Here is a 23,790-nt window from a genome sequence, read left to right as displayed (position 1 = left end):
CACAAAGATTTCGTCTCTACCACGAAATCCAAGAATGAATCAATGATAAGAATCTGGAGATAAATTATTTTAGCTAAAATCTCGATTAAAACATGATTGTGACACTTGTCACTACACCATAAACCATAAAAAAATCCTATATCAGAAAAAAAATTCGCATAACTTTCAATGAAAAAGCCAACAAAAAGATATTTTTCTTCTGGCCATTAACTTTCACCTTTCAATAGGAAACAACCCAGAAAGTCCGAAACTTATTTTTTTGTTGATGATGCTGTTTAGAAAAGATAGGAACAGCTGAAAGCTTGGCCTCAGTCACACTCTGCCAACGCATAGTAGACCACTTGTACCTACCGTCCAGCTAAGCTCAGTCAATCGAAGAAGCTACAGTTACACTCCCCCAACTATAATATCTCAACCAACCTCCCCTGCAGTCTCTTCTCTTTTTAATTCTCTTTTTTTTCTATTTTCTGTTTCCAATCCTAACGCTCCCTGTCATAACTTTTTGTCATTTTAAGGATTCTTGTCACCGGATTTTAGCAATAACACATGGCAGAGGAAGAACCCAAGAAGGTTGAAACCGAAACTCCTTCACAGCCTCCGCCGCCTGCTCCCGAACCAGCCGACGCTCCTCCAGACGTTGCCGAGGAAAAATCCGTAATTCCACCTCCTCCTACTGAAGAAAAGCGTGCTGAGTCTACGGAACTCGCAGTCGTCGAAAGTATATCCCTTCTTTTTCCCTTTTCAGTCTTGCTTCTCTTGCTTTTTACTTTTTTATTTTTTTCCCCTTCGGTTTAATTTGCTCTCTCTCTGTCTTTTTGTCAATTTAATATATTTATAATTAATTTTTTCCTTTTAATTTTGGTGTTTATGGCAGAGGTGGCGGAATCGACTGAGAAGAAAAGCACGGAGGGTTCTGTTAATCGAGGTAATTCCTCAATCGTACTATTGATTAACTATGTCCCTGTAAATATAATTCATATGATTAAATTGAAAGTTCCCCTCTGGTTTGTTTGTCCAGATGCTGTGTTTGCTAGAGTTGCGACAGAGAAGCGAATTTCACTAATCAAAGCTTGGGAAGAGAGTGAAAAAAGCAAAGCTGAGAACAAGTATGAATTTTCTTCACTTGGGTCTTTCCTTAAGTTGTATTTTCTTTGAAAATATCCGGAAACTTCATATTAATTTTTGCATAACATGCAATAATAGTAATGCTTTTTTAACAGCTTTCGGTTTAGATTTTGTGGCTACGTTGTTCTAGATGAAGTCCTTTATTCTTATAAAAAAAAAAAAGAAATTGAACTTTGAGCTTGGGTCTTTTATTTAATTTTGTTAGGATTTTATGTCACTGAACTTGAGCTTATTGGAATTGTTGGGCAGAGCTCAGAAAAAGCTTTCTTCTATTGCGGCTTGGGAGAATAGCAAGAAAGCAGCTCTGGAGGCTGAGCTGAAAAAGATTGAGGTATTAATTCAGTTTTTCTTTGAAAAGGAGGTTGATATGTGATTTTGAAGCAGAACAATGATTTTATTCTTAAATCTTATTGCATGAGCAGGAAAAATTAGAGAAGCAGAAGGCTGAGTACGTGGAAAAAGTGAAAAACAAGGTGGCCTTAATCCACAAGGAAGCCGAAGAGAAGAAGGCAATCGTTGAAGCAAAGCGTGGGGAAGATCTTCTCAAGGCAGAGGAGTCCGCTGCAAAGTACCGTGCCACGGGAACTACTCCAAAGAAGATCATTGGTTGTTTTTGAGGATAAAATTCCTCAAAAAGTCTGGATTAGAAAATTGGGTCATTTGTATATTTTCTTTTTAAGAGGTCATTTGCCAATTCTAAATGTGTTTGTTTGATTTTTATGTTGAAGCAGTGGCCATTGTTCATTGTTCTGTATGCAGTTGTATGTATTTTTATGTGTGTGTATATATACCATTTGGTGAAATTTACTTACTGAATTTGTAATAAAAAAAGGTTTGATGTAATAATATTGAGTCATGAAGATTATGGAATGAAGTACATTTAAATTCTATAATCTTGCATAGCATAAAGTCCAGGAAGTGCAACAATCCAGAATTTTTTTTTTTTTGGATAGTTTTAGCATGGATAAAATGCCCCATGGCAACTGTTAGTGACTTCTATGCTGCAATTTTAAATTTTAGCTCCTTAATGGCTATGGAAGATTACCATGTAAAGTTATTCATGGTGCAAAATTCAGTCAATTAAGTACAAGTGTTAAATTAATGAAACCCCTGTTGATGCACTTTTAAATGTTGAATAAAATATGTTAAGCCTCTGCAAAAATCTTCCAAGGCCAAAGTTACATAAAAAAAAGTACCTTCGCTTTCTATTCTTTGGATTATCCCAGATACAGCAGTGCTTTTTAGTACATAGCCTTGTTCCGGTATATGCTGTATGGAGAACAAAAAACATTAATTACAGACTCGTAGGCCACAAACTTGAATTTTAGTTAGGCACTTTTTCCATATCCTATTTTAGGCTCATTTTTATTTCTTAGAGTTGTTGGCAGAGCAAACTTAGAATAAAGCAACCTGCTATATTCAAAGTTTTAACCTCCTTTTAGCCGAATGTTCCCAAAGGCCAAAAAGAGTACTATAGATGAAGCCTATATACAAGAGTTTAGATAGCCAAAACTAACCAAGAGAAGCACCACTAGCTTAAGAATTTTCTCTTCTACTGGTACTAAAGACCAAAAAAAAATTGCCATTCAATCGCATTGAAGGTCAAGAAAGGTTGCAAAATTATCTGTTTGGTCTTGTAAGAATTCCATACCAGTACCACTAGGTAGATCTAACAGCATCTTCTGTACTGTAGATGATGAATCCGAAAATTCATTGGAGCTGATGGAGTCTGAAGAAGCCAACGTCTAAACTTGGCCTACAGCTATCAACCTGTTCATGGGTTGTGTCAGAACCGCAGGTAATGGTGGGTCTTTCTTCACATGTGATATATGAATTTGATTCAAATTTTGTCGATGAACCTGCCTGGGACATAGGGCTTTCAATTGTTTCTTTCTTAGGAAGCTTAGCAGTGTTTCCGAATTTTTTGCCAACATCAGAATTCCATAACTTTAGAAAGATGTCACATTCGGTTTTAACTGTTGATGAGGAATACAGCATTGATGATTCCATTGACAAGTGGCCGTCAGCCTCAAGCCTGACACTTTCTCATTGCACGGTGTGGCGGGTTGAAGGTAACTCAGATTTTATAGTGCTTCCTTCACCGGTGGAAGAGTACAAGGAGGTCTTCGGTATCTTGCCTGTGGAAAGGAGGCGCTTCTTAAGATGGGTGTTCCAGAAGTTCTTGATCTCATTATCTGTCCTTCTTGGCAGATGAGATGCCATAGCAGCCCACCTGGAAAGTGGTAAAATCAGTAGTCATTTAGTCTTCTTTGAGTTGAGAGATGCTAAAATATATCTCAAATATGAAGGCCAAATATTTTTTTTATGTGCAATGGTGGTTATTTAACAGTAATGGACGGGCTAAGAAAAAAGTTCCATTGAGTCGGTTTGCCAATAACCGTCTAAATCAGCATAAACTATGGACAGGGGAGATGCCCTCCAAGCCTCCAAGAACGGGGAGGAAAAGTTTAGCTTTTGCCATCATGATAAGTTTTTTTGTGAGAAAAAACAAGCTTACTTGTCCAAACAATTCCAGAACACAACAAGCAGCAAAAGCGAGCTAAAGTGTTCCTCTTTACTACAACCATATTTGTACACAAACCAAACTAGCTCTTCTTGATCTTCTTAAAGAAATATGCTTAGTCATATTTTTCTTACCAAGGACTTCTGAGTTTTGACCTCCAATTCTTATCAGAGAGAGGTTGGTGGTTTTTAGATACAATAAAACTCTAGAAACTCCGCATTGAAAATAACCAGGATGGAAACTATTTCGTCATCTTCTTGCAGCTTGTGTCGTACCAATGAAGTGAATCAGACAAACATAAGTAAAAGAAAAGAAAAAAAAGAGCCACTCATTGCAATACCTGTTACCAAGCATACCATGAAGCCTGATTATACTAGCCTCTTCTTCAGAAGAAAATGGACCTCGTTTGATGTCAGGGCGAAGATAATTAGCCCACCGAAGCCGACAGCTCTTCCCACTCAAACCTTGATAAATCCATTAAATGTGTTTAAAATTTCCTCGCACTCAAATCAAAAAGTAAGTAAACGAATGAACTGGGAATATCTCGTGAGGAATCAGAATTTATATTGGCTTAATTTAATCAAAGAAAGGTCAGCATATCAAAATTAGATGGCTTATAAACTGTCCAGCAAAACTCCATAAACGGAAGGGATTCAGGGCATAAAGTGTTTTAAGCTTTGCCAGAAGATAATAGGCCCTAACAAAAATGGATTCAGGTGGGGGTTAGAGCTATTAAAGTCCACTTACGGATGTTAATTAGAAGTATATGAAAATTGCAGTTACACTTGCACACGTGCTTTGATACACAGCATTGATCAAACTTCAAAAAAGAGCCCCACATATATTCATAGCTTGCAGATGCATCGAAAGAATCAGCAATATAAAAAGAAAATTAGATTCCCTGGAGAGAAAACCTCTGTCTCCTTTCTATTTCGATGACACCCCCAACAGAGAAAACTGTGTCTTTGACACTTTCAAGCTTCAGCAAGGACCAAAACAGCCAATTTTCCTGCTCTCCTTAGCAGAATCATGTGAAGTTCGTTTTTTTTTTTTTTTTTTCCATTTTCTTTTTGGAAATATAGGTAAAAACTAAAGCTAATAGAAAAAAAAAAGAAAAAAGAACCAAGAAGGGAGAGAAACCTGCTAACATTGCGAGGGTACGCCAGCTACCATGGTCATGTTCCTTGATGTATTGAACCAACAATTGGTCTCCCTCTGGAGTCCATGCCCCTTTCTTCACTCCTTTCTTGTCACAGCAAGGTGTTCTTCCCATCTTCTTCACTTAACTTCATTCACATAAAGCATACCCATATCAATTTTAAGAACCAAGAATAATTCAATAAAGGTCGATTTAGACGGCGGTGAATTTAGCTCCGATGAAATTAAAAATAATAGTAATAATAAGATTGGTTATTTAGTGATAAAATTAAAATTAATGATAAAAAAATATATTTGAATATAAATATAACGACGATGATAAAATAAATTTTAATAAGATAAAAGATGATTATTAAAGACAATAATTTAAAAATTATATATAATAAAGATTTTAAATTATTAATAAAATTAATAAATAATTAATAAAAATAATATATTAAATAATATTTTTTATTATTAAATTAAAATTATTTCAAAATATTAAATAAAAATTACAAGAGAAAAGAAAAGAATTAAATTATAAGAGTAATTTTGTATTTACAATAAAAACTAAGGGATAAAAAGGAAAAAAGAAAAACGAATGAAAGCCCAGTTGGCCACTGGACTAAAATTGGCCAGTGAAAAACTGGTATCAATCGTGCTATGACGATGAAACCAAATGAAAATTTTTACACTGTACAGTGAGATTAGCACAAACTTCAATTGTAATGGGGGGTCCGGCGAAATCCAAATGGACACTAAGAGAGATAAAAAGAGAGAAGTGAAAATAGAATCAATAGATAAGATTTTGTCACTGAAACCTGATCCCGGGTTTAAATGCTGCCAAGGATATGTTAATAAAGAGATCAATCTCGCAGTCAAGGACACCTTGGTTTTACTAGTGCTGTACTCGTCTTCAAGAACATGCAACTGCAAGCCCGGCTTCATCAAAACAAAAATAATGAAGGAAACTGGCGTGAATAGAACCTAAAGTAGCAGAGAAAAGAGCATCATAAAGAGCTACAGAATTGATTTAGTAGAGAATGAAAGAACTTTGAGTTGGTGGGAAACTAGCTATTCACGGAGAGAAAAGTTGTGACTTTCTAGGGGGAAAAAATAGCTTTGTCTTGTTGTCAGAGGAATTTTCTTGACAAACAAAGTCAAAAATTTTGGAAAGGAAGTTTCCTGTACAGAAAACATGAAGAGAAAGAAATTAGTATGAGAAAAAGAGGGGGAAAATTCTTAATTGGGAACAAAAAGAAAAAGAGAGAGAAAGTTGATCAGTAACTAGCTAAGTTCGGCGGGTTTGTTTGGAACTTATACGAGGGCAAATGAGGGTGTGTGAACAAGTGGTGATATAGGGCAGGCAGCCTATCAGGGGAAGATCTTCAGAGCTTCCATCAAACTTTACCAAATACTCTTTTTTAGGGGGAAGTGCATTTTGGGCACAGCAATGAACAGTTTATCTTCCGTCAAACACTGAATAGACAAAGGGCTGGGTTGATAGGTACTCGACATTATCCTTCCATTGCAGCTATACTATATATCACCTAGCTGGGTATTGACCAACATCCAAACTGAAATCCACACAACTCTATGCTTAGCAGATGAACATGATTGTTTTGTCAATCAATCTATGAAACTGAAAAAAAAGGTCTTTTCTTTAATTCGTATATGGTACGTGTTAAAACTTGAAATAACTATCATCGCATTGATAATGCAAGGAAACGAAGGAAAAAACCAGAAAACCTCTTGTAACTGTCCGGGGCCAATTACCATTTGATCCCAGTAATTTTTCCGCATCAAATCAATTAATTGAAGAATTAATTCGAGCTTCAAATAATTTAATTGAAGAATTGGACTAAAGAGTAGAATGCATTAAAATTTTGAATGAAAGTAGCACAAGAGAATCATTTATAAAATGGCAAGCTATTTAGCCCATAAATAAATGCTTCAATTAATCCAATAAGAAGAAAGGACTTTGTGAAATAAGTTAATTAATTAAGAGCCCAAACCTCATAAGGGCCCAGTAGCTTATTAACCCAATAAAATTAAATAAGATTAATTGGAGTTGAAAGTCCAAACCTCTTGAAGGCTTAATTCTGGGTGGACCAAAATAAAAGGGCCCAGTCAGTCTAGATCGTTTCTACCCATTTGAAAGCGCAATAGATAGTTTGAAACTTTGGATATCACTTATAATTTCTTTTATCAATTTTGAACAATGGATACCGCTTATAATTGAGAATTCGTATGAAATCCATTAAGTTTGGTGGCATGACCGATTAATGAAAATTTGTTGAAAGTCACTGATAGTTAATTTTCAGCCTTAATTTGATGAAAATAATGATTTATACATTATCAATAAAATACTTAAAGTTTGATATAAAATAAATTGTCCATCATTTTTTATAAACAGGTGAATTGATTAGATAATCAATATGATTAGTCCTTATATTAGATTAGACAATATTATTTTCTGATGTCAAATGATTATATATATATTATGGTGGGAATAATGCTCTTAAATTCAATAGAAATATCACCATTTAGGTTCGAAATCTAGTTTAATAGTTAGGCGTGACTAATTACAAGAATGCAAAAGAAATCATAAATATTTACAATTAATCAACACTCTGCTGGATTTCAAACACAGCAAGCCGTATTAAACTCAAACTTTTTTTCTCATGCTTGATTGCCACCCCTGCAATTTGCTTGACCACCGAACTGGGTTTCTTTTGCTTTTGCACATAGCCAAAGGGAATGACTTCAAGTCTAAGTTCCATATATATCTTCTTTGCCTTCAAAAGAGGCTTTGGCTACCCTAATGTGTCTATATATAAGGGGAGCATTGAGCGTGAGACAAGTTAAGTTTTGTTTCATAAATATAATAATTTATAAAGGAGGAGAATTTGGCGTGGGAAATGGTTAAGCTAACAATGGTTGGAAGGGTGAATGACGGGTTGCCACTGGCACAAGGGGCAAGGCACTTGAACAAAGAGAACGACAACTTCTCATCTAATTACAAGCAACAAGCAGAATTCATACTGAAAGAAATCTCCAGAGGAGCCTTACCACCTTCCAACATGACCATCCGCGTTGATCACCATTCTTTCAAGTACTTTTTTCTTTTTCTGTAAATTATGCAAAAATTACATTATGTTCATACTTTCATTTCTTGATGCATGCAACTTAAACCATTTTGATAAGTTTTTGAGGCAAACGATGATTCCTAATTATCCGGTTAAAGGCTAATTACTAGATTTAATTTGAGCCAAAGCCACTAAGAAACATATGACAGATAACATTTTCCATATATATTTGGATTATATCTTCTTTGCTTAATAAATATCCTCGGATATATGTCAGAACCAAGAAATTAAAGCACCACATCATCCATTAAATCATTTTCTACTATTTTACTTGACCATTTTCCCTTTTACCTTAAGCTATTTGGTCGTGAATGGAATCTGGTTCATCACATTGTGCGATTCTTCCTATCCAAGAAAACTAGCTTTCCATTATCTGCAGGATTTGCAAAAGGAGTTTGACAAGTTTGATCGTAGCCTCATAGAGAAAATAACAACACCATACAGCTTTATTAGATTCGGTAATATCCCCAGTAACTGGTTTACAGCTCATATTAGCAATTTTGAAGTAGTTATGACATTTGATTGTTAATCAACCCGACCAAACTTATCAACATATTGCTTTGATATCAACGTTTCCATTTTTCTTTCCAACATTAATCAAGCTGGAAACCAGTTTGTTTTTTTTTTTTATTTCGTCTCCTGATATCTGCTTTGGCTTGCAGATAGTATTATTGCTAATATTAGAAAGCAATATATTGATACAAGAACACAAACGAATCTATCAAAGCTGAATGCTAATCGTTGCCAAGAACTAGATATAATTACTGAAAACATGTCTGATATTATAGAAAGAAGACGAAATTCAGGTTAGTCCACCTATGTGCATATGCTAGTGTTCGAGCTAATGAATTTCCTGCTTCATTGATTAATGAATAATGAACACCAAGAGAGCATATATATAATTTTTCTTTTATACAGAAATATTTGAGACACTAGCTACTCCTCTGACCTCCTCCCAAGTTTGGGGTTCTCCACGGCTTGAGGTATGTTAATTGGATTGAAATGCATCAAACATCTAAAATTTGTCTGAGACAAGGCAAAATGTTTTTATTTCTCCAAGATTTTTTTGTTCAAATTTATTGCAACTTCTAACTTTTATCTTTGTTAGCAGGCAATTGCGTTGATATGGATGCCCATTACAATCATTGCTATTGTTACTTCAGTTTTTTTATGGGTTGGCCTAATCTTTACAGACGACTTCTTAATATCAACTTTGTAGAGATCCTAGAGCCAGGATATAGGAGATTTAAGCATGAAGCCAAGGTGCCAAAAGGATCGAAGAAGCTTGATTCACCGCAAGAACTTAAAATATCTATACCATGGAGCTTGTAATTGCATGTAAAACCATGACGATCATGTATGTTATATTCTTCATATAGTATGCTTCAACATTTATTTAGATGTAAATTAACAGACCTCAAAATGAAACAGTAAAGAGGGTGTTTGGCAAATTGTTATTGCTTTTGAAATTGGTGGACTTGACCTTTTGATTTCTGGATCAATTTCTAATCCAAGTTTTCATCAAGCTATAATGCTAGTTTGGTTGGATTACCTGCTGCAATGTAGCTGACGCTTCCATAATGCCGCCCATGACGCCAGAACCTGAACCATAAAGCCCAAGTCTTTGGTCAAAGTTGCATAAATTATGAATTATATAAGTACTTCAAGGACCTAATTCATTGACTTTTGGGTGAATTATTGTACTATCTGGGCTCATTGGAAGGACAAACACAGCCTCCATGGCCTAATGGTTAATGGATATCAGTAAACGTGAGGATGAGGTGAGGCAAATTTTGGCTCCTTCCACTTACGGACGCCTGGTAAAATGGCAGTGCTGCTGCAATTGAATTTTCTAAACATTGGATTTATTTAGAAAGTCAATAGAAGTAAAAAATTTTCTACTCTTCTGAATGATGATTTAGTAATATAACCTGATAGATGTAGTAGCCTGTCTCTAATTTTTTTCCATTTAAAATACTTATGGAAAAAAAATGTCAACCAAATGATTAAGCACAAAGAAAAGGAATCAGAAAATTTTAGAACATAAAAAGTTTTCCTATTAACAAAGAAGCAACATCGAGATACAATCCCTTGGAATCTGCACTTTGATACAACCAAGGGTACTCCAAGAACAACTTCATGGGAGAATAACAACTAATTAAACTTTGATCCTTGTAGCCCATTTGGGGTAGGTCTCTATAATGGAAAGAAAGTAGCTTATTCTTGTTTTTCGTTAACATCTGCTGATATAATAATAAGTATAATTAGAAGTTATTCTCCCTTGAAAGTTGCCATGTAAAGATGCCCTTATATGTACATTACATCATTGTTCATACTGAAATCACTACATATGTCATTCCCAGATATAGAACCGACAAACTCATTTCCTGAAATCTGGGTTTCAAACTTGAATTGTGAGCTAAACATTTCATTTACTGATGCATTGCTTAGTCCATCATGAAGATAGCTGCCAAATACTCCCTCATTTAATAAATATGCATTCATGAAGGGGTCCTGGAAGTTTGAACTTGAACCATGATTAAATCCATCAGAGGAAGCCACTGGCTTACCTGAATTTGGGAAGCTTCCACCTTCATGATCTAGCGATAGCCACTCTGCAAATAAAAGCTTTGGCAGTGGGCTTCTTTGAGCTTGATCAGTATTTATTGATGATTTTTCAATGTGCCGGATGGATTCAAAGCTTGGCATTCGGTCTGTGAGGTTTTGAGGAGACAGAATAGATTCTGTATTTTCTGAGCTTGAGGTGGTGTATTGAGTTCTCGTCTGAGCTTCCAATTCTTCAACTTTTGCGAATCTCTTCTTCAGATATGAATGCCAGTAGTTCTTAATCTCATTATCAGTTCTTCCAGGCAAATTTTGTGCAATTTGGGACCACCTAGTCAACAAAAAGAAAAAGTCATCCTAGTTAGTTCCTTGGAAAACAGAGAATAATTGTTCTATCAAATGCCTGCTTTCATGGTTGATGACAATTGTTCAGGAATATTATTATTAAATGGAAGGAATCAACAAGCTTTTGTTGGCAAGAATCCCATTTTCTTAGCATCATTGTTTTCATCATAATGCTATCAACTGAATACAGCCAGGTGTAGTAGTAAATGGAACAGCCTTTCTTGCTTACTTGTTGCCTAACAAATGATGAAGGGTCAGGATTGTCTCCTCCTCTTGTGGAGTAAACATCCCTCGCTTTAATCCTGGTCTCAAGTAATTTATCCACCTTAATCTGCAGCTCTTCCCATTCCTCTGCAAACCTGGATATGTAAAATTCCAAGTTTACAACTCATCAGACCAAAACTAGAGTGAACTGTTGAGAGGTTATCTTAGTCATTTTGAAATGGAAGTCATCGTCAATCTCATTCAATTTCTCTTTCTTTTTCTTTTCTCACACGCAACAATAAAAGTAAAATAAAGAACAACATGGTCCAGAAACATGGTAAGTCAAAAATTCTTGCGTGTCTTAGGCAGACAGGCAAACAAAGGTAGTGAAATTTTTATTCCATGACACATAAGTAAAATTTTTCTTTAATAATTAGAAGAAAAGTAAAAAAAGAACAACTTGGTCCAGAAACATGGCATAATCTTACATTGAATCACTCTATTTTATTTTTATTTTTTGGGATAAATGATTGAATCTCTCTATTGCCAGTGTCGGTTAGTCACTGGTAAAACCAAACCCACTCCAATTCCCATTTTCTAATGTTGGCACGAGTCAAAATATAGAAACAAGCATGAGTTAGATAAATTACTCTCAAAGCAAGGAAAAACCCAGGTGCATTTCAGTAATCAAAACAGCAGACGTAACCCTCTAAGTTGAATGCCATAGATAATGCACTCGGATAGAAATAAAATATTAGAATATTGCAGGGGACTCAATGTCAATATAACAAAGGGTTCATTCTTTCTAATTTCATTTGGTCCATTGAAGGCTACAAATTAGTATCTGACAAGGAATGAAGGAGAGCAATGACGAATGACCTGCATTGATGGGAACAGAGCTCCAGCAACCATGGCCATGTTTGTTGACATAGTTTCTGAGCTTTAGGTCTTCTTCAGGTGACCATAAGCCCTTCCTGTGCTTAGCTTTTGGCTTGTCAGATGACTTGCAACCCATTTTTTTGCCCGCCTTGCAACAGCCTAAAAGTTGGCTTATCAGAGACAATAGAGAAATGGAGAGAGAGACAGAGAGAGAGAGAGAGAAGCAATGAGGCTAAAGGCATTCCACAGTTGTAGAAGCAAAAGCAATAAATAGCCGACCCCAAAAGGATTAAGAAGTACAAGGCTAAGATTAGTTGTAAGTTTACTAATTTTAAAAAGGAAAAGAAATTAAAACTACTACTACCACTACTTAATTATGAGTTATGAAGATTTTTCTTTTATCTCCGTCGAATAAAGAAACCATTTCTTTGTTTTTCTTTCCTTTTCCTTTAACATTTTTTTCTAGTTTTTCATTGCAGAAGAAAGAACAATCTTTTAAAGCTGAAGAAATGTCAGTGTTTAAATCCAATACTGCTTAGCACCAAAAAAAAAAAAAAATTTCCAATATTGCTTAATTACAATCTTATTGACTTTGTATTACCTAACCTACAAGTTCTTTAAATAAGGCCAAAAGAAAAAAAAAATTTAAGTGTTTGGACCACTTCAGCCTTACTGGTAAAATTTGCTACAAATAACTTACATATGAGAATAAAATAAAAATTACAAACACTGATATTTAATAAAAACATGTTGAACGTTGATTCCTCTTTAAAATAGTTATATTAACTAACCTAAACTTTATTTTTTCTAATTTGATCGTACATAAGAGTAGTTCATTCTTGTATATTACAGGTAAGCGATAATTTCTTTATGCTTTGGTTAATCCCTTTGCCTTTTTAGCTTTGCAGTCTTTATCATTAATCTTGATCATATGTAACTTTTGTCAACCCTTACCTGATATTTGTCCCCTAAGTTTTTTTTTTTTTTTTAATTTTATTTTATTGGTTGCGTGGTTTCCTTCAATATATTACTTTTATTGTTTCAAATTAAATATACATTATTTTTTGGTTTTTCGTTGGAAATTTAAGCAAAAAATTTTAAATTATGTGTTTCTATTAATTTTTTATTTTTATATTATAAATGTTTAACAACCTCAAATAGTAAAACTGTAAAAGTAAAAAAGTATTAAGTTTAAATGTGTATAATTTTGGAATATTCCCAAATAATTCTGTATATATTCAATTTAATTAAAATAAATAGAGAACTTATTTTATTGTTATGATAAATAAAATTTTAAAATTAGAATTTAAAGTAAGTCGAAAGTAACTTACAAATATTATTTTTCACTATTAAATTTCATCCATAATCTCCAATTTTTTATTTTAATTTCATTTCGGTTTTTAACTTTTTGGAATGCTTCATTTAGATCCTTTAACCTTTTAAAGTTGTTTATTTTGATTATTTGACGATGTTTTCATTAATAGCAGAGAGAAATAACAATGTGGCATATCAATAAAAAGTCCACGTGACGTACTACATAAGTTATAGCATGGTAAAGGAAGCATTTTACAGTATTTGTGACTTAAATGAAACAAATCAAAGATTAATGACTAAAATAAAATTAAAAAAAAGTTAGATATTGTGGATGAAATTTATCATTCCAGGGATAGATAAACATCATTTATCTGATATTGTAGAGATTTCAAAAAATTTAATAAATTTTATTTATAAATTGGACTTGTCCACACAGGTTGAATTTAACTGGGTTTGGACCTAGATATGAATTTTAAGAGTTGTTTTTGGTCCAAATTATTATTTTATTAATAAAAAGTTTTAATTTGAATTTAATTATAAAATATTTTAAAATATTAAAATATTAATATAAAAATTACTTTTAAATAATTTAATAATTTTTTAAAATTTTTTTAAAAGTATCAACCGAGTTTAATAAGGCTAATGGTTTTTAAGTTAATATTTAAATCATTACAAACGGATGGATATGACTTGATTTATAATACATCTTAATCATTGGAGCAGAAAAATAAGAAGATAGTTGAATTAGAATAATGTTTTTTGAATAAGCAAGTTTAAATTAATAGATGAGAAATTTGAAATTATAATGTGGAAAAATAAAAAATTTGAAAAAAAAAAGTAATATAAGTGCCATTAAATTTATAAAAATGCATAAATGTTAGTAATAACAAGAAAAAATTTTAAAAATAAAATTTAAAATGAGTTTTTGTAATTGGGATTGAAAAAAAAAAACTTAAGTAATGTTGATATTTTATTAAAAAAATTAAGTAATTTCATAAATTTCATCTCTTGAAAAATTGGAAAGGAAAATTGAGTCCTTTAAAACCCCTTTTCCAAATTCCAAGAATTTTAATAATAATTTTTATTTTATCAAATAAAATATTTTTATTTTTAAAATTTCAAAATCTCTCTGCAAATAAAATTTTTTCTTTAATATCCCTTCTTCAAAAGCATTAAGAATACACTTTATTATTTTTGTTCTAATTTTAGTTCTATATTAACTGAATTATTTTTTATGTACAAATTATCTTCTCAAAACCTTAAATTTTTTTTAATTTATTAAATCAAATATAAATAAATTTATTTAAATCGATCTATTATATATATATATATATATATATTGGATAGAATCTATGAACTCTTTGCCCCTCAATCTCAATAAAACTTTAAATCTATTTTTTAAATAAAACTTAATGGATATAAATTTTATTATTTATCTTTGTCAATACTTTGAGTTGAATTTATTGTAACCAAACATGTATAAAAGCAACTGTCAAAACTCACCAGAACTTTTCCATAGTACAAAATGCCTTTGTGGGAATCAATTACGGCATCACCTATTAGTCTATTACCATTGTCAATTTCCAATAAATCAAAGTGTTGTATCCTTTATGCTTTTCGACATGCGCAATAAGGAATAATGACAGCCAATTTCGCAAGTTGTATTTTTTTTCTAATTTTTACTATAAATTTTTTTATCTCATTTTCAAGTTGTTAATTAGGTATCGTTTTGGTAAATTTTTTTCACTATTTTTAAATTTTTTAATAAAAAAAATAAAACATTAACCACACTAAATTTTAGGGAACCTAAAGGATTTGCTGTTACATCTTTTAACATGTTAGGTGAAACAATAGAATGTTAACTTGCAGCATAATATCAAATATTACTCCTCTTGTTATTTTATTTAAAGGACAAAAAAAAAAAAAAAACAATATGAACGAATTTATTTTACAATATAATCTATTCGTTCCTTCTCTACCTGATATGTTGAAGTTTTATCCAATGCAATTATGTGTAGTTGTATTTTAATGGCAAATTGCTTATATAAAAGAAGTTTGAATCTAAAAAAAAATATTGATGTTAGAATTTGACTTGTAATTATGGTAAGTCTTATTTGAAAAGTGAAATTTCAATCCTTTGTATTTGGTGCATAAATTTGGCCATCCAATTTAAATATAAAAAAATTATTGTCGGCTAAATAAACAAACAGTGGTACGCAAATAATTAAAACACGTATCATATGCTTTGTTGCATTATTTCGGAATATATATAATATTGTGGTTGTTGGGATTATGACCTAACTAACAATTACTACTTCAAAAAAAAAAAAGTTACTACTTTATTTCTTTGAATTGTATGAATGGTCGGATGAACATTAATGCAATCATTAATCGATCATTGCATATTATTAATCCATCCTTTTACTCTTGTTTTATACTTCATTAACTTTTAATTTTCTAACAAAATTGCTGTAGATTCTGAGCTTTTTGACAGATTGTACCCACGTTTTCAAAGTGGAAAAATATTTTTTAAATGAATAAAATTTTTTTTATCGCAAATGGATTAATAGATTTTAGAATATCATATTTCACACTTTAATTAATTTAAATAAATAATAATTTTGGCTATGTCAACTTCAAGCTCTCATTTTTTATAAAAGTTCTGGAAGAGTTTTAAATTTTTGGTATAGAATATTGAATTTTGAGATAAATTGTGATACTTGAAAAAATATGATATTTAAATTTTTTTTAAGGTATCTTGTATTTAGATTCACTTATTTAATTAAAAGGAATTCACGTATATTAATTTTTGCATTATTATCATAATATCCTTAATATATATGATGACAACCTTTTATTTTGTTTTATTAATAATAAATACTCAAATAAAAAATGATACATTTAATAATAAAAGAAAATAAATATTTTAATTTATTATTATTTTAATATATAAAACATTATCAATTAAGGTATTTGTAAATATAAATGCCTTAATTGATAGGGTAAATTTTATTTTAAAAAAATCAATTAAGGCATTTGGTACTTTGAACACCTTAATTGATTTAAATTAATAACTATAATTGATAGTTTTGAAAATGATTAATTTGTTATGATATTTGTCTATTAAATATAAAAAAAATTATTTTGTTAATCAATTAAGGCGTTTGTATACAAATGCCTTAATTGATCCTTTTAAAATATTCATTCTCTATTTTTGAACCTTAGAAAACCAAACTAATACAGTTGAATGAAAAAAGCTGCAATGCATGTATTTCCCTAAACCTATCAACCCATTCACTTGGCATTTTTGTTTCTTCATTTCCTTAGTCGATGTCGACCGTGAACCACTCAACACCGTCGTATATAGTTTTTACTTGGTATATGCGAATTTAATCCCTTTTGTACATTGTTTATTCATCTATATATATCATTTTTTCCATCCTTACTATATATATTTATATTTTTATTTATATCATTTACTACTATCTCCAACTAATGGTGTAAGTGAACATACTTTTCGACAAACCATTCATAAATATATTCAGTTTTTGTTCGTTTATGTTCATTTACTAAGCTTAACAAATGATCTTTAACATTATTTGTACGTTTGTTTTTGAAATGAATTGAACACGAACAATTATCTATTCATTTATTTGTATTTACGAACAAGCTCATTTATGGTTCATTTAAAACTCGTTCGTTTATTATTCGTTTATAATTATACTAATAAAATTACATTTTTATCCTTTACCTTAATCTTATTTTAAGTTTTGTTTATATTTCTTTGGGTTCGTTTATATTTGTTTATGGTTTGTTGCTTAAATTTGTTTAGTTATGATTTGTTTATTGTTCTTGAATATGTTCATATATATGTTCGTGAACATGTTTGTGAATATGTTCATTTAATGTTTATAAACAAGCTCGTTTAATTTAATTGAACAATTACAAACTGAATATGAATAACTTATTATTTAAATGAATGAATATGAACAAACATGGCAATTTTTTTAACAAATATGAACTGAACAAGAATACCTTTAAAAATAAATGAACAAACACAAACATACATTTGTTCATGCTTGATTCATTTACAGCCCTATCACCAATATCGCACACCTTCTTGCATTGAATGCATGGTATTTTATTTGTTGTTTGGTTAGAATATTGTGGTTTGCTGAATGGTTTTATGAAAAATAGTTGTTATATTATTTCTCATTTGTTTTGCATGAAACTTTTATGATATGATGAAACACATTATAGCTTGTACCCTGTATAATATTATTGATTTTGTTTTGTTTTATGTATAATATTATATTTATTGTATTGGATATTGATTGTTTTTATTGTGTGAGATATATAGAAAGAGTTTGGTGTATTTTATATAATTTTGATCAAAATCACATGTATTATAGCATTTGAAGAACATATGTCTCTTTGTACTAAACATGAAAAGACACACCTATTGTGAAAAAAAAAAACTAGGGGACATGGTAAATAAATTAAAGCGAGTGGGACAAAAATTCACATCAAGTTCAATCAAGATAGGTAGCCTGTGTTAAGTGAAGGTGCAAAGTTGGCTAGCTGTATTGGAATTGTCATCTGACATAGTATATCTATTACCTACCCTAATTGGTGAATGATTTCTGATGAGAAGAAGAATAATATATGGGATTCAATTATGGTATGTTTATTCAACAATATCCAAATTTTTGTTAATTGTTAATTAAATTGAAATTAATGTATTGATTTTAATGTATTTGGCTTTTTCAAAGCTATTTGATGTCCCAACCGAGTATAAAAAGCTTGTGTAATTAGCTAGGAAAACATTCAAAGACTTTATAAGCAAATTGACAACTTAATATATTTTACCATGCTGATAATTCTGAATTGCTAGCTAATTCTCCAATGACATATACAAATGTTATCAGTTATGAAGAGTGATCATGGTTTGTTCGAGATTGTTTATCAAATAAATTCTCAGTATGCATACCTAGTTTGTTAATTATTTATAACATTTTGTTTAATATATTCGATATCTTATTACGTGATTTATCTTTCTTTTTTTTTTTACAGAAAATCAAAGAACAACAAAAGAACATTTGGGCCCAACAATTATATCACCATCAAACATTAAGAAAAAGTTATACAAATATTAAGTATGATATTATAAGTATTCAAAAGCTTGTTTGATATTCATATATGAATATTTATGAATATGTAAACATATATTGTGAAACTTACAATGATTCTTTTTTCAGGAATCATCTAGCTTTGGAACCAAAGTTTATAGATGAGATGTGTAAAAAAAAAAAAATGCAAATTATGGATTGTTCGTAGATGAAGCAACTGAAGAAATAATTTAAAAAATTGTAAGTTTATTTCATTATTTTATCACGTATGATGAATGTGTTTTTATGCATGACTATATATTGTATTTGGTTATTTATGCGCTATCATTTTGTGTTGCAGGATGAATTTGCTAAGAGATATGAATCTGGTGACTTGCGAACCAGTTATGGCAAAAATCTCCTTTCCTTAGCTTTAGGATCCAAAGACAAACATGGTCGAGTTTGGGGGTTTGGTAGATTTGTGTCGCCATCATAGTTCTTCAAGAATTAACCCAAACCTCTCTAATAAAAAATATAGAATATGAAGCAATCATTTAGCAGCAACAGTAAAAACTTGATGAATAAGAGCAACATCTAAATAATCAACAACAATGACTCATAGCTTTGAAGGTAGTGTTAGTAGCAATGTAACCTAACATGCTTCAAAGGTAATCTGTTACTGACATCCAACAGGAAAATGAATTCGTGAATCAAGTTTGCAGCAAACCCAAACTCTAGTAATCATTATTTTAATTTTCTTTATTGATTGAATATTTATTTGTATTTTTTATTTTTTGAATTGGTTTTAAGATTTATATTTTATACTCTTTTATAATAGGATATTCAGACTTAAACAATGATCTCTGCAGAGTCTGTAATGAATATGTTATCTAATTATGTGCTTGATCATTTATCAAGAGAAAACATCATTATCATTAAGAGAGAGTATGGATTATTTGATCATCCATCGATGTCTTACATTGGGGGGTAGCGATTGAGGCATTTATACCATGGATGAGATATTGACATTTGATATTGTTGCCTATATGATGCTAACTTATCAATTAATTTAAATATATTCTGTCAATATCAATTATTTATATTAGGTAGAATTACTAAATGATAGTACTGACTGTCATCATAGAGCCTCTTATATAGAGAGATAAAAGAGAGACAATTGACCCATAGATTCAGATTCATTGAGCCAAATTTGATTAGTCATGCCAATGGCACAATCGCTATTCGTTTTCATTATGTGAGTCAATGCATGCAAAAATTGTCTGATTAGTTTTTGGTGCCTTATAATTCATTGGAAGTTCTAGTTATAATAATAATTTTATTATTATGACATCTAATATCATGCCTATTATTTTGCAGCGGTCATTGGGAGCTTATTGTAATGGATACTAATACATGCACTCCTTACTTATTTAAGTCTGCTCAAACAATAGTGATGCCTATAACCAATATTGTAAATTTAATAAAGATGTATTACATTTTATGAATAAATGATAATTAGATTAAATTGTGATTTTGTGTAATTACTATTATTTTTTGTTTATTATGGTTTTTGTGTTCAATTTAGGGGAATGACTATAGTTCATAAGAATAGAAAGTTCAATTAAGTGCCATTACTGATAAATGTAAAATATATTCTTTTATGCTGAGTTTGTTTAGATAAATGTTTACCAACCCACTCAATTTTATTTTCAGGTTCCTCGTCAACCAAGAGTTATTTAATGTGGATATTATTTTTTTTGTTTTATGAGAGAGATTGTTTTATATGATTTTATGAGCACACCATTCAATGTTAATATTAATACAATATAATAGTAATATCTTTTAATTAAACTTATATAATATTGTGCAAGTTGAATAACATTGACTTCTTATTTTTTATTTATAGTGGGCGAACAATGAGAGCTTTACGAAAGTAAAAATTGATGAAGTCCATAAAGAATGGCGTGATTATGTATTGACATTCGTTAAACCTTAATGTTGAACAACCAAATTGGCTATAAATATATAAAAACATTCCTAATTTTTTTGTATAGGCACTATGATTGGATATTTGTTAATTTTTATTGGTTTATTTGTTTATTTTTATTGATTTATATTTGTCTTATATCATTCACATTACACAAGTGGAACGTGATTACTTTTGAGCAATTTGTTCGTCCTAATACTAAATTTAAATTTAAATAATTTCACAACACATATGTTGACCACCAAACATTTTTCTATCAATACAAATATGAAATTTATAAATCCAAATTGTGTTGTCATTCACACAATTACGATATTTATTCTCTAAATACAAATATGAAAGTAGTCAATACAAATATTTATTTCATTCACATAGTACGATATCTAATATAAATAAACGAATGTATAAAATGTCACATAATTTACATATCTATAATATTTTCCTTCCTGTCTTAATTAAATAAATATGTTTAAAAAATATTATATGAATCTGTATACAAAATATAGTGCGATCTATGTATGTCTAGGAAGAAGTCAAACGATAAACAATATGCATTACATTCATTTGACTGTTTCCTAATGTAATTACTTCTAAACATATGCTGTAGAGTAAAGAAAAACTTAACTTTGTGATTTTTTTTCAACATATACTCATTAGTAGCGATCATTTCATTGGGCGTGAAACTATCAAATTGTATTATTTCATTGAAAAGTGCCATTCTTCTATCCATATTCTCGACCTTTTTTTAGAAAAAAAGCTAAAATGCCTTCCATCACATTCATAGCCCTATCGTATGAAGCACCAAGTGTAGCAATGTGATCGACCAATTTAGCAATTGGTTTATCTTCGCTCCTAGAACGCTTCTTGCTTGACAACATCCTAGTGCTGCTCAGAACAGTTGAACTAATTTTTTTTTTGTCTCTTCTCTCTATATTTTTTTCAGTATGAATATCAAACTCTATAGAGAAGTAATCATCCTTAGTAGCATTCAATGATTCAATTACATCAGCTGCTGTTTTGGCTCTTTGACCAATTATTTTATCAGATTTGAAAATCACTTTAAAATCATCAAAAAAATGAAAAGGTTTGTTCTTTAACCCTTTAGCATATGGATGTGTTTGCCAAAAGTTCAAGCAAATATGAATCAAATAAAAAGAATGGAAAAAAATATAAATAAGTAAGATAAGCCATAATGCAATCTTAAAAAATTTACTCGAACCTACTTATCAAAAACTTTTTTTCAGCTATGATATATTTTTCTTAATCATTCTACCCAAATTCACTAGAATTTTTCATATCACAAATTGCATGATATTATCTCTTGAGTAGCCTAACCCTAGATTCAATGTTGGGGGTGACTTTAAGTTATGAAGTAGGAATGAGTTGCTCCAGTATTCATTCAAGACAACTTAGATATTCGACGTGGAATGTCTCATTATCTTTTCTCCATTTAGGATCTTCTGCTAAGAATATAGGCATTGAACCAGATAAAAAATTTTTTCTCAAATCAAAGAATGGTTTACCTACCCCCAAACTTTCAGTTCTTCTTTTGGGTAAGCCACGTATGGATTGTGATGGATTGGCATATAATGAATACATGTTCAATTCCTAATCACATGGTTAAACATTATGCAACAATATCAATATAGTAAATAAAAACCCATCAACAAAATGAATTAAATGAATTCACATTGAAAGAAAACAGAAAAGTGTGTACTCAAAATTATAATATACATTGGACACTCAAGAATAAAAAAAATATCATATAAACATATATTCAACATGGATATAAAACAAATTCTACATTCAACCATGTGGTACATAAATCAAATAAATTAAGCAAACGTTATAACATACAAAATATTTCTATAATGTTCTTATCCTCAAGATTGCAACCAATGGGTGAACATTTCATTAGCTAGATTATCTTCAAACTGAGTCCAAGAATCAGATGATTCAACATGTGTAATGAAATCTTAATGTTCAGATTCATCTTGTTAACTAATACTCCTTTCAGTAACATTACCTTTAATAGGGTTAAAATTCATCTCAGACCTAATAAAATCATGGAGAAAGTAACAAGCTGAAATTATTTTACATTGTATCTTTATTAAATAAAATGACTTTTCTCTTAAAATTGCACATCTACCTTTTAATATTCTAAAATAACTCTCAATACAATTTTTTTGCTTGAGAGTGTTTTATGTTGAAATATTCCTGTGAGGTCATCGATTGGAGTCCTACCCTCTAATCACTAAAATGGTATCATTGAACTCTATAAGGTGCCAAGAAATGTTTTCCATTTATGTATCCGATATCACATAAATAATAATTACCTGTTATAGTGAAACAACATTAATAAAATGGAAAAAAATATGTTTCGTTATAAATATAACATGAACATAATAAAAATAATATCTTGTGGGATCTTTAACTCATTCTTGTGTGCAATGACATCGCTTAGCACTTTGCCATTTACTGTAGAACCTTCTCATCATGGTAGAACATATATGAATTACATATCTAAAGTGTAAACACCAAGGACATCGGTAGCAATTTTATTGTTTTTAATCCTATATCTAGGCCTGTCAACTACATCTACATTGACTTTAATGTATGTCCCATCTAAGGCATCCAAACAACTTTTAAACCATTTTCATTTATTATCAATTGAATTATTTGGTATCGATTCAGGTTTTTTAAATAACACCATATGCAGTCTTAAAATAAAATTCAATACAGAATGGAAATGTCTATTAATCGTCTCTCCAGATCGGGCTACTTGACACTTCATAACCCTATTTTTTGTATGATGGGCTATGATATAGAGGAAGCTAATAACTAGTTCTTTTATTTACATATGTCTAGATAACTATACTCCTTCTGCTTTAAGTAAATGACATAATTTTACAAAAGCTTTCTTATCCATTCTAATATTATCTATACATTGTCTATCGCTCTCAAAGACTATTGCATTTAAGTTTAACTTTCTAATATGTAAAGATATTCTATCATAAGATAGTATACATCATCTTCTAACATTTATATATAATAAAGTTACAGCAGCAAAACATAACACATACAACAAAGTTTCCATTTAGTCAAATGCATCATAAGCAATGTAACCAACTGCATCTTTGTTTTTAGTAACAAACAAGCCATAACTATTTAGAAAACATAATCTTGTTAAAGTTAAAAACATAAATGGAAAGCAGATCTTTGAATATGGTACATATAATCTATCAAACATAATAAAAGAAAATATAAATTAGTAACAAAATATTTCTGGATGAAGGAGTTAAAATAAATAACCAAAAAAGTTTAATATATTAGAAACAAAAATCTAGATCTAAATGACATCTAAAAATATGAAAAAAAAAATAAAAAAGATTAGAGTGCAACAAATAATGCATATCAGATAAATAGGTATCAAAAAGTATACACCATTTTTTT

The 23,790-nt window shown here is 30.5% G+C and overlaps 3 protein-coding genes and 1 pseudogene across 6 annotated transcripts; 2 read left to right on the top strand and 2 right to left on the bottom strand.

Moving 5' to 3' along the window:
* Nucleotides 1-175: 175 nt before the first annotated feature.
* On the top strand, nt 176-2,002 carry LOC111291041 (remorin 1.4-like). 2 transcript variants are annotated; one of them, XM_022882587.2, is made up of 6 exons: nt 176-386; nt 516-718; nt 875-925; nt 1,019-1,106; nt 1,375-1,456; nt 1,548-2,002. In XM_022882587.2, exons 2-6 carry the CDS (start codon nt 547-549, stop codon nt 1,740-1,742), a joined length of 588 nt encoding a protein of 195 aa, XP_022738322.2. In that variant the 5' UTR covers nt 176-386; nt 516-546; the 3' UTR covers nt 1,743-2,002. The 2 variants fall into 2 exon arrangements, with proteins under 2 accessions (XP_022738322.2, XP_022738321.2); XM_022882586.2 differs by lacking the exon at nt 176-386 and having other exon boundaries at nt 429-718.
* A 301-nt stretch (nt 2,003-2,303) lies between these two features.
* On the bottom strand, nt 2,304-6,321 carry LOC111291040 (transcription factor MYB17-like; annotated as a pseudogene). The gene is made up of 5 exons (XR_016346269.1): nt 6,075-6,321; nt 5,608-5,971; nt 4,790-4,935; nt 3,990-4,113; nt 2,304-3,358 (listed from the first exon to the last, which is right to left on the bottom strand). The product of XR_016346269.1 is annotated as a transcription factor MYB17-like (transcript).
* Nucleotides 6,322-7,381: 1,060 nt separating this feature from the next.
* LOC111291192 (SNARE-like superfamily protein) lies at nt 7,382-9,165 on the top strand. Its single transcript, XM_022882818.2, has 5 exons — nt 7,382-7,901; nt 8,233-8,393; nt 8,598-8,741; nt 8,854-8,918; nt 9,047-9,165. Exons 1-5 carry the CDS (start codon nt 7,708-7,710, stop codon nt 9,152-9,154), a joined length of 672 nt encoding a protein of 223 aa, XP_022738553.1. The 5' UTR covers nt 7,382-7,707; the 3' UTR covers nt 9,155-9,165.
* Nucleotides 9,166-9,176: 11 nt separating this feature from the next.
* On the bottom strand, nt 9,177-12,578 carry LOC111290838 (transcription factor LAF1-like). 2 transcript variants are annotated; one of them, XM_089768782.1, is made up of 4 exons: nt 11,929-12,578; nt 11,075-11,204; nt 10,506-10,831; nt 9,177-9,537 (listed from the first exon to the last, which is right to left on the bottom strand). In XM_089768782.1, exons 1-4 carry the CDS (start codon nt 12,062-12,064, stop codon nt 9,470-9,472), a joined length of 660 nt encoding a protein of 219 aa, XP_089624908.1. In that variant the 5' UTR covers nt 12,065-12,578; the 3' UTR covers nt 9,177-9,469. The 2 variants fall into 2 exon arrangements, with proteins under 2 accessions (XP_089624908.1, XP_022738066.1); XM_022882331.2 differs by lacking the exon at nt 9,177-9,537 and having other exon boundaries at nt 9,889-10,831.
* Nucleotides 12,579-23,790: the final 11,212 nt, after the last annotated feature.

This window comes from Durio zibethinus, chromosome 11, assembly GCF_047325235.1.
Source record: "Durio zibethinus cultivar Kanyao isolate XHJ-2024 chromosome 11, ASM4732523v1, whole genome shotgun sequence".
Lineage (NCBI taxonomy): Eukaryota > Viridiplantae > Streptophyta > Magnoliopsida > Malvales > Malvaceae > Durio > Durio zibethinus.
Note: the sequence above shows the minus strand (reverse complement) of the source record. Positions and strands in the feature narration are given on the sequence as shown.

Bases quoted from the DNA above. Each gene is read 5' to 3' on its own strand.
- LOC111291041 (XM_022882587.2), top strand. From the start codon at position 547: ATGGCAGAGGAAGAACCCAAGAAGGTTGAAACCGAAACTCCTTCACAG. The intron at 719-874 runs GTATATCCCTTC...TGTTTATGGCAG, and splicing joins GGAACTCGCAGTCGTCGAAA to AGGTGGCGGAATCGACTGAG. The intron at 1,457-1,547 runs GTATTAATTCAG...TTGCATGAGCAG, and splicing joins CTGAGCTGAAAAAGATTGAG to GAAAAATTAGAGAAGCAGAA.
- LOC111291192 (XM_022882818.2), top strand. From the start codon at position 7,708: ATGGTTAAGCTAACAATGGTTGGAAGGGTGAATGACGGGTTGCCACTG. The intron at 8,742-8,853 runs GTTAGTCCACCT...TCTTTTATACAG, and splicing joins AGAAAGAAGACGAAATTCAG to AAATATTTGAGACACTAGCT. The intron at 8,919-9,046 runs GTATGTTAATTG...CTTTGTTAGCAG, and splicing joins GGGGTTCTCCACGGCTTGAG to GCAATTGCGTTGATATGGAT.
- LOC111290838 (XM_022882331.2), bottom strand. From the start codon at position 12,064: ATGGGTTGCAAGTCATCTGACAAGCCAAAAGCTAAGCACAGGAAGGGC. The intron at 11,205-11,928 runs GTCATTCGTCAT...TTACATATCCAG, and splicing joins CTCTGTTCCCATCAATGCAG to GTTTGCAGAGGAATGGGAAG. The intron at 10,832-11,074 runs GTAAGCAAGAAA...TTTGTTGACTAG, and splicing joins CATCATTTGTTAGGCAACAA to GTGGTCCCAAATTGCACAAA.